Genomic DNA, 10790 nt, shown 5'->3' on the forward strand with positions numbered 1-10790 from the left:
TTATATTTAGAATCTATGGTTGTGTTGTACAACAATCTTTAACTGAAAAATATAAATTTTGTTTTATATTGCTTCTGCAAATCTTTTACCACCATGTGACCACCGAATGCAAATGGGTACAAAAACCACACGACCATCACCAAATCTAAACCCAAATCAAAACCCATACCACCACAGTCCCACCTCCATCACCCCCACAAACTGATCCGAATCCAAACCCATATAGGCACAACAATACCACAACCACCCACCACCATTTTCCCCTACCACACCCAAACCCAAATCAAAACCCACACCCACACCCACCACCAACCCAATTGGCTTAGTGCCAAAAAAAAAAAAAAAAACGATTGAACTCAATTGAGAAAGAGAGAATTTCATCTTGCCTAGTAGAGAGAGAGAATGAAGGATCCTACAGAGGAGAGAGAGATCATTTCCATGCCGGATTGTTTTGAGACCAAAGAGGAGGGAGAGTGAAGATCGAAGAGAGAGCTTTGTAACTATGTAATTTGTGAGAGAGAGAGAGAGAGAGAGAGAGAGAGAGAGAGAGAGAGAGTCTGCTGGTGTTATCGTGTTATATGGGTAATAATTGAGGAGGGTAAGCGTGTATTCTTGGCAAAATTTGGTAAATAGTACATTTTTTAGGAAAAAAATCTAGTGACTAGCAAACGTTTGAACTTATTTAGTTAGTTAGACTGTTTTTGGAACTTAAGTTTGTCAAATTTGAGTTCCAACCCAAAATCGAGTTTCCCACACTCGATTTACTCTTGGATTCATCTGACATGGATTTAAAAAAAAATAAAAAAAAATACATGGAACTCGAGTGTAGTAAACTCGAGTTCCATTTAAAAAAAAAATTACCTGCAAGGAACTCGAGTTTGCTAGACTCGGGTTCCTCTAATATATATATATATATTAGAGGAACCCGAGTTTAGCAAACTCAAGTTCCTTTATGTTATTATTTATCCACGTCAGATGAATCCAAGAGTAAATCGAGTTTTCAAAACTCGATTTTAGGTTGAAAATCAAGTTTCAAAAACAGTCCAACTTACTAAATACTTTCAGCCACGTGCTATTTATCTAATATTTTTCTAAAAATATGCTATTTAGCAAATTTTGCCGTGTATTCTCATAGTTTAGGATAATAATTGAAGAGGGTTAAGCGTACATTCTCGTAGTTTAGGGGTAAGGGTAAAATAAGTAAAATGTGATTTTCCCAAATAATTAAATGTACTAAAATTGCATTTTACATTTTTTTTTAATTAAATAAACGGAATACAATTCCATTCAACATAATTAATTTTTAATAAACGTCTTAAGACAGACATAATCCTTGGCTTGGCGTTGGCGGAGGCGGACCACACTACATTTTCTGGTCTCTTCTCACTAAAATGACTTTATTTTTTTACCACTCTATCACTCTCTCAAATTTCAAAATTTCAAAAATCCATAAACCCTAAACCCCTCTCTCTTTCTCTCCCTCTCACTCTCAAATGTTCTCTCCGGGAACAAAGAGAGGCAATTTGAGCTCGAAAAGAGAGCGAAATGTAGTGCAGAAGAGTCTGCTCCCTAAAATCGAATCTCCGATCACTCCTCACCGCCGACCCCTTATTGACAATTCCGTTCCGGATCGCCCCTCCACCGGCACCCCTGCTCCTTGGGCTCCTCGCCTTTCCGTCTTCGCCAGGTTCCCTCAACTACTACTACTTCCTTTATTCTAGGAAAATGGTTTCCTTGTTTTCAATTTTAGTTTAAGGAATCTATGGTTGATTTCATTTATACGTGGGTACTAGTTATCTCTATTGCTAAACTCTTTTGTACTCCAATAAGAGACATAGGGTTCCAACGTTGCCCACGCCAAAAACTAGCATCTAATTGGCATGCATGTTAAGCACATATCGATCTAATGGTGGGATTTTGAAAATTTTAATCCAATAACATTACTTTAAGTTACGTCGTGTGTAACTTGATCCTGACTATATATATATATATATATGTATGTATGTAAAACTTGGAAGGTGGATTTTCTTCTCTGTTGACAAAGAGAGGCATTTAGGAGAGCTAATGGGTTTTGTAGTTTATGATGTAGGCATCTATTAATTTTTTGTTTTGTTTTTGGTGGTTATTGTTATGTGTTGTTTATGGTTGAGGCTAAGTAAGGGGTCATGTATTGTTTAGATTTCTGTTTACTAATGAAATGAATAAATTTAATTTTGCCTAGAATTCCAGCAGTGAACAGAAGTGATAATGCAGATGCTATCAAGCCTGTATATGTTGGAGAGTTCCCTCAAGTGGTTCGCGATGAACAGGCCAGTTGGCTGCAACAGCGTGTTCCTGGTTAGTTTAACTGACCAATGAAATTAAACTATTAGGAGATTCCTTAATGCTATATTCCTGTGAGGATGAGTGGTAAATAATAGGGTTTGATAATTCAAAGGTTTTCTTCCTTCTCCGGAGGAGAATTCCTGGTTTTTTTTTTTTTTTTTTTTTAAATTTTAAGAAAGACCAATTATGCTTTGAGAGTGTAAATTTCTAAAATCTTGATATTTCTCTGGCAGATGATGCATGTATATCTGGTGGAATGGAAAAGGGAACATCTCTTGCTTGGATTATCTGTGGAAATAGACTCTTCATTTGGAGTTACTTATCACCTGCAGCTTCAATAAAATGCATTGTTCTTGAACTTCCTTCAGATGTATCAGAAAATGGAAACATTGGCAGTAATGACCGGAACAGTTGGTTGCTTTGTGTTGTCAATTGGGATAGCACATCTAGGAGAACAAAGAAAGTTGTTAAACATTGCAACTCTGCTGGTATTGTTTTGTGTAACCAAAAAACTCGAGTGATTATATACTGGCCTGACATCTATTCTGAAGGGAGAACTGATCCTATTACCAGTTTTGCATCTTCTGATGAATTAGAAGTGACTTCTTCACTTGTTGATGGAAAGGCCACCCCAAACAGGCACAAACAACCTATTAGGCTTGGAAGTAGTTTGGCTGGATCAAGTACACTGAACTCTTTGATTGCTTCTGCAGTCCCTAATTCCCAGCACATCTGTGTTGCCTTTGCATGTGGTTCAAATGGTGAGCTTTGGCAGTTTTACTGCAGTCCCACTGGCATTCACCGTAAGAAAGTATATGACGATATACTGAACTTATCCTTTCAAGGGGGTGATAGTGGTCAACTTATAGAGAGCAAGGGGTATCCAAGGTCACTAACTTGGCGTTTTTCACATGTTTCTCCTGAGGAATCTAATAGACAGTTTTATCTGTTGACTGATCATGAGATACACTGTTTCAGTGTTAATCTGAATCCTGAAATACACATTTCAAAGCTCTGGTCCCATGAAATTATTGGCACAGATGGTGATTTGGGGATTAAGAAGGATCTAGCTGGTCAGAAGCGAATATGGCCTCTTGATGTGCAGGTAGATGATCACGGAAAAGTGATTACCATTCTGGTTGCCACCTTCTGTAAGGACCGGGCTAGTGGTTCAAGCTACACACAATATTCTCTTCTCACCATGCAATATAAATCTGGGATGAGTATAGAGCCAACGCATGAAAGAGTTCTAGAGAAAAAAGCTCCTATCCAGGTAATAATCCCAAAAGCAAGAGTAGAGGATGAGGATTTCTTGTTCTCCATGAGACTTCGGGTAGGGGGCAAGCCTTCAGGATCAGCAATCATAATGTCAGGTGATGGAACGGCAACAGTATCTCATTATTATCGAAATGCAACAAAGCTCTATCAATTTGACCTGCCTTACGACGCTGGAAAAGTTTTAGATGCTTCAGTTCTTCCTTCTTCGGATGATGTTGAAGAAGGGGCGTGGGTTGTATTGACTGAGAAAGCAGGAATATGGGCAATACCTGAAAAGGCTGTTGTACTTGGTGGAGTTGAACCACCTGAACGAAGCTTGTCACGTAAGGGGAGCTCAAATGAAGGATCTACACAAGAAGAAAGAAGAAACCTCACATTTGCGGCTGATATTGCTCCTAGAAGGGCAAGTTCTGAAGCATGGGATGCTGGAGAAAGACAAGCTGGGGGTTTTACTGGGATTGCACGTCGAACTGGCCAAGATGAAGAATCAGAAGCTCTGTTGAGTCATCTTTTCCATGATTTTCTATCATCTGGGCAGGTTGATAGCTTGCTGGAAAAGCTAAAAAGTTCTGGGGCATTTGAAAGGGATGGGGAAACAAATGTTTTTGCGCGGATGAGCAAATCAATTGTAGACACCTTAGCTAAACACTGGACAACAACCAGAGGTGCTGAGATTTTGGCTATGGCTGTTGTGTCTACCCAACTCATGGATAAGCAGCAGAAGCATACAAAATTTCTCCAGTTTCTTGCGTTATCCAAATGCCATGAGGAGCTGTGTTCTAGACAGAGTATGCTCTATTTCCTATTTTATATGACAACTATACGTGTGTGCTGTTTCAGTTTCAAATTCCTTTTACAGTATGTATGATCTGTGTTGAAACTTGAAAGCTTGTACTTTATGATGATGTTTCATTGATCTTACTGTGGACTTCATTAGTCTTAGTGTTAGTGCAACTATATATCACAGCTGTGTCAGCATTGATGTTAAGGTATTTTGAGTGGGGTTTTTCTGGGGCTCAACTCTTGCTGTTGATTTTAAATTTAAAACAAAATAATAAATAAAAGAATTGAAACATATCAATACTAAATTGTAGTATTGTTGGCAGGATATTCCTTGCAAATTATCTTGGAACATGGTGAAAAGCTAGCTGGGATGATTCAACTGAGAGAACTGCAAAATGTGATTAGCCAGAACCGTTCAATTGGAGTTGGCTCCTCCCATTCTAGTGCAGAAATTCAAATGTCAGGTGCTCTTTGGGATCTTATTCAATTAGTTGGGGAGAGAGCTCGCCGAAATACTGTTCTTCTGATGGACAGAGATAATGCCGAGGTGTTCTACAGTAAGGTTTCTGATCTTGAAGACATATTTTATTGCCTAGACAGACATCTTGATTATGTAATAAGTATAGAGCAGCCGCTTGGCATTCAGATCCACAGAGCTTGTGAGCTCTCAAATGCTTGCGTTACTATAATTCATGAGGCCATGCACTACAGAAATGATAATCACTTGTGGTATCCACCACCTGAGCACTTGACACCATGGTATTGTCAACCTGTAGTACGTAATGGGCTTTGGAGCATTGCTTCCTATATGCTTCAGCTATTCAATGAAGCATCTGGAATTGATATGTCTGCAAAATCTGATTTATATACTCATCTGGAAGTACTGACCGAAGTTCTACTTGAGGCATATGCTGGTGCTGTCACAGCCAAGGTTGACCGTGGTGAAGGACACAAAGGTCTATTAGATGAGTATTGGAATAGGAGGGATACACTCCTTGATTCCCTATATAAGCAGGTCCTAGATTATGTCGAAGGCAGGCATCGGGTTAATATTCTATCTTGTTCAAGACGTTCCTCATTTTCCTGCTGCTGATTTTGTATACATCCTTAAAATGTGTATCTTTGCAGGATCTAAATGAAGACGAGAAAAAGGAAGAAATCCTTCGGAAGCTTTCTTCACGTTTGCTGTCCATTGCAAAACGGCATGAATGCTACCGAGCTATGTGGAGAATATGCTGTGACCTCAATGATTCAGTCCTGCTTAGAAATCTTATGGTATGTATATGGTTGTCCAATGCTTGATTTGCCCTTTTATGTGCTAAATTGCAGGCTTTGCCGCAGATTGTCATCATTACTGTTTAAATTATGGGAGGCCCAAATGATTTTAAGTTAGAGTCAAGCTGCTTCAGAAGTATTCCTTAATTGTGAATTTTGAAGTTTGTATCTTCTGCATGCTTATACACATATGTAGTCATTGATATGGAATAACATAAGTCCTCTGCAATCCAGTCCTTCCTAGTCTTATTTGATGCTTGTATTTCTTCTTAAGATTGTTTAGATGATTTTGTATGCAGCATGAGAGCATGGGACCTAATGGAGGATTCAGTTACTTTGTCTTTAAACAACTGTATGAGCAGAGACAGTTTTCTAAGCTTTTAAGACTTGGGGAAGAGTTCCCAGAAGAGCTATCTATCTTTTTAAGACAGCATGAGGAGCTTCTTTGGCTTCATGAAGTGTTCCTAAATCAATTTTCGTCAGCTTCAGAAATTCTTCATACGCTAGCTCTCTCTCATGATGAGAGCTCTATTTCAGCCACTGAAGTGGGGGCAGACCGTGAAAGTATGCATTTAGAACCAACATTGGCAGACAGAAAGCACTTTTTAAATCTCTCAAAAATAGCTGCAAGGGCAGGTACGATATAAGCTATAGTTTTCTTTTATTGTAAATCCTATATTCTTACCTCAGTTTGCTCATGTTTTTTCTTGATTTCATACTTTCTTTTTTGGTTGTTCACTCCCACTATTTTCTCTCTAAATGGGCTACTTTGTTTGAATTCTGCAAAGTCGAGTTGAGATGTTCATTAAACCACAAAGTTGAGGCTTATGAGTGAGTTTAGCCACACTTTTGCTTATGCTTGTGGTTTTAATTATTGACAACCTATAATGCTGGAAATCCATTATTATCTCTCTTATGTAGTTGGTACTGTTCTATCTCTTTTTTCAATTGAGGAATACACTCAATTTATCTCCAGAATTTTTTGGGGTATTCTGTATTAGGTGACAGCTGCTTCTAAACTGCAATTCTTGTTTCTGCTCCCTCACCTGCTCCTGCACGCACCAGTGTCTCATGCTTGCTTTTAGTATTGTTTTTAGGCCAATTTTCATGAATGTCATGCTTCAAAGCTGCTGTAGCACTATTCATATCACTTTATCTCAGGAGCTCCTTAAATCAACATTCAGTTTCTGCTAATGATTTTTGATTCAAATGGCACTTCCTACCCTCTCAAGTGTGGGTGTAGTGTGAAGTTGTGAGATCAAAACCAATTGAGTGTGTGCGTCACTTACCAGTAAGAGAAGTTTCAATCCATCCATCTTGGATGACTTCCATAGTTAGTTGCTTTGTAGTTGAATACAATCCACATATGTAGTCTTGAACATTCCCATCCAAAAATGGAGAAAAAGGATATTCATCTTATTTAACCCCCTGGAGCCACAGTCTACATGGATCTTAAAAAAATGTTTGAAAGCAGCGATGTAACTATTAATATTTTAGTGAGCAGCTTCTGAAGACTGTAGATTGAGAAACAGAACTCTAGACAAAGGAGACATCACATGATTATTAAAGACAAAAAAGGCTGTTATTAATATCCTGATAGCCTATAATTGGTTTCTGTTTGTAGTCCATTGGTCTGCCAAAAAGGCAGGAAGAGAAACTGAAAATTTATACAAAAATGTATATATATATATATATATATTTTTTTTTTTTCCTACAATAAAGATACAGAGAACAACACAAGCAAAACAAAAGAAAAAGATTAACACAGAGAGATGTCCTCCTTTAGAGCACGAACTACTCTGTCCAGGAAAGCCAATGGCTCCAAAGCACCATGAGATTTGCCACAAAATGCCCATCTTGCCAATGAGTGCGCAACTTTGTTCCTTTCTCTATTAACCCAATTGAATTGAAACTGAACATGTCTCTTGGCCAACTCCAAAGTGTCTTCAACTATTTGCAAGCTTTCAAAGACATCCTTTGCATCTCCTTCTATTATAACCTCAAAGAAATTCTCCTCCAAAGCTATCTCCATAGCCCCATCTTACAACTAGCATTTCAGCTACTACAACAGAGGGAGTTGAGAGATTTTTTGTCCAAGCTTTTAAACCCGCACCACTAGAATTTCTTGCCAAACAAGCTTCTCTTTCATCCCAAGCCACATCCACATTCAACCTAATCCAATGCGTTGGTGGGCCCTCCCAAATATCCTGCACTTGCTGCCTAAACCCATCTCTATCTTCTTCCTTTGTTGCGAGTGTTCCTCATAAGCTAATTGGGCTCTTCTTGGCTAAATAGCTGGGTCTATTTGCTCATTACCAAAAATCTACAGCATTCCTGGCTTTCCATAAGACATCAAAGATCACAGCTGCCATTATGGTAAACTGATCAACTGAAATAAAGCCTCTGGATAGATCAGTAGGAAGATCCACTACTAACTTAATTAACTCTACACTTTAATACAACAATTGATTTGTTTAAAATTTTCCTGTCTTGGTGGTCATATTATGGTAATTTCTTGTTTTGCTGAGTAGCATGTTGATGATTTGTATCGGGGATTTTTTTTTTGTTCTACTGCCTATGAAAGATGTGTTGAAATTTTATTCTGATTATATTTTTTTTGCTTCAGCACCAGGTAAGAATGCTGATTCTGAGACAAAGTTAAAGCGCATTGAGGCTGATTTGAAAATTCTGAAATTGCAGGTTTGTTGTAGAATGTTAACTGATCATGTTTAATCTTTAGTTGAAGCCTTGAAGGGTCTTTTGATACAAGGAGAACAACCAAAATTATTTCAGAATTTATTATTTGAGATTATCTTCCAGATTTCATTTTTGAAATTTTAACTAGATTTTACTTCTTTTGAATTTTGAATTTGGCTTTAATATTTTTGTGGATTTTATGGGATGTCAATGTGCATTAATGTGATCCTTCAAGCCTATGAGAAAGGCGCTCTAGGAATGGTTTGAAACGGTGCAGTTTGAATAAAAATTCTGATTGAGAGAGGTGTTTCTCTAAAGCTTGGTTGTGATTTTAAACAGCCTTAGGTGGCTGAAACCGTCAGGTAGAGGCAGATTCTAGGCGGTGAAGCTTAGGATTTGTCCTTTTTTTTTTTTTTTTTTTTTTCCCTCTTTTAATTCCTATTTTTTTCAATCTCTACTCAGTAATTTATACCCCATATTGATTATCTATAGCCAATTTTCTAATAGGCTGCCATTTTGACACCCAAAGTTTGTTTAATTTTGGAAAGCTCATGGTTCACGTCAAGTACCTCCAACTGCTATCAAATTTGCTTGAATAGTTGAGCAAATCAGAGCATGCTTGGAATATTGTACCAGTTTTCTTTGTGCAATGTTCTTAAGTTCTTTGCTCAAGCCATTTTGTTCCTTAATAAAATGACATAATTCTATGTTTAGTGACATCTCAAATTTCTTCCAAACAACATAAAAAAACTAGTCTGATTGCAGTCATTTTATGCTAGTGCTGAAATTTCATATTGACTATGGAGTCCATTTTGATGATAGTATATGATATCCCTAAGAGGGTTTTCCACTATTCTAAGCTTACTCTGAGACCCACCCACTGGTTGGTCTTCTAGGCTTTAATTAAGTCGGGGGTGGGTAAGGAGTGGCAAATGATGCAAACAGACAGAGAAAGAGCGCCACATTTCTAAGAATTTATTTGTCTTGACTAGCTCCAAATTTGAATTCCAAAAGTAGTCTTATGAAGTCACAAGTTGGGCAACCAAAAAGATCTCTTTAGAGGCATCAAAATCTGTTGAGACAGGGTTTTCTCCCCTTTTTTTGCTGAAGTCATTTACAGAAACTTTGGCCTGCTTTGTCAACCTCCATGTCTACTTATTAATGATAACTAAACTAAACTTTGCTGTACAATTTTTAGACTTTGTCATTCAATGTCAGTTCATATATTTTCCTTCATCTCATACAGGAAGAAATAATAAAACTCCTCCCTCCTGACGAAGAGAAGCAATGTGTTGAAAGGTGTCTCCTCCGTCCAGAAGAGCTTATTAAGCTGTGCCTCAAAGGTCAAAATGCAAAGCTCTCCTTGTGTGCCTTCGATGTGTTTGCATGGACCAGCTCCTCTTTTCGTAAGACCCACAGAAATCTTTTGGAGGAGTGCTGGAAGAATGCTGCCGATCAGGATGATTGGAATGGACTCTTTCAAGAATCTACAGCTCAAGGGTGGAGTGACGAGGAAACGTTGCAGAATCTGAGGGAAACTGTGCTCTTCCAGGCTTCCAGTAGATGTTATGGACTCGATGCAGAAACTTTTGGAGAGGGCTTTGATGAAGTTTTGCCACTTAGACTAGAAAATGTGGAGCCTCCAGTTTTTAGGGATTCAATTTCTTCAGTGGAGTCAATACTGATGCAGCATAAGGATTTCCCAGAGGCAGGCAAACTAATGCTGACTTCTATCATGTTGGGGAGTGTTCATGATGATACCAGACTAGAAGAGGGTCCTTCCCCGATGGAATAATATTGTTAAGAACGATAATTGTTAATTGTCAGAATATTTTGTTAGGTCTAATACAACTAACAATCTTGTTGATGTTTTGCTTTTCTCTTACTTTTTTTTTTTATTACAAAGCAGGTATTTTTACTCTTCTGAGTGGAATAGCTGCTTCCTTCGATAGGAAAATACATGTTTCTGTTTTCAATGTGATGCTTTCTTGACAGTTCGTTGCATTATTGACGGATCATATGATGGGAGATCAGTAAATGGCAACACTAGATTATGAAAGTTGTTCGAGCAAATACGGCCAGAGGTCTCAGTCATACGTATGAATTTCAGTTGCTTGATAACAGTAAAACTTGTCAAAAGGTTTATTTGCAGTTGCATGAAAATTGAAAATCACAAGTGTCGATGGTATGTGTAAGCTTATGTAACATCTTAAATGGTTGGATTTGAAAAAGTAACGAGGGATTGATAATTGTTCTCTTTAACTAGGCCTATCTTTGTCAATCACTTTTAGTTTTAATAGTATTTTCTAGTATTTCTATGGGGAAATGTTTAAAGTTCAAATTCCTTATACATTGTTTCTCCCCCGTTCGGCTTGAACAATAAAGTCGTTATTCAGTCCAAAAAATAAAAAAATGAAGAAAAATAAATAATT

At 37.8% G+C, this 10790-nt stretch overlaps 1 protein-coding gene across 1 annotated transcript; it reads left to right on the forward strand.

Moving 5' to 3' along the window:
- The first annotated feature begins 1398 nt into the window (after positions 1 to 1398).
- On the forward strand, positions 1399 to 10365 carry LOC115955464 (nuclear pore complex protein NUP133). Its single transcript, XM_031073588.1, has 8 exons — positions 1399 to 1687; positions 2222 to 2337; positions 2559 to 4391; positions 4710 to 5431; positions 5515 to 5661; positions 5961 to 6297; positions 8288 to 8361; positions 9605 to 10365. The coding sequence occupies exons 1-8, from the start codon at positions 1494 to 1496 to the stop codon at positions 10151 to 10153; spliced, it is 3972 nt and encodes a 1323-aa protein (XP_030929448.1). The 5' UTR covers positions 1399 to 1493; the 3' UTR covers positions 10154 to 10365.
- The last annotated feature ends 425 nt before the right edge of the window (positions 10366 to 10790 follow it).

This window comes from Quercus lobata, chromosome 8 (assembly GCF_001633185.2).
Source record: "Quercus lobata isolate SW786 chromosome 8, ValleyOak3.0 Primary Assembly, whole genome shotgun sequence".
Classification (NCBI taxonomy): domain Eukaryota; kingdom Viridiplantae; phylum Streptophyta; class Magnoliopsida; order Fagales; family Fagaceae; genus Quercus; species Quercus lobata.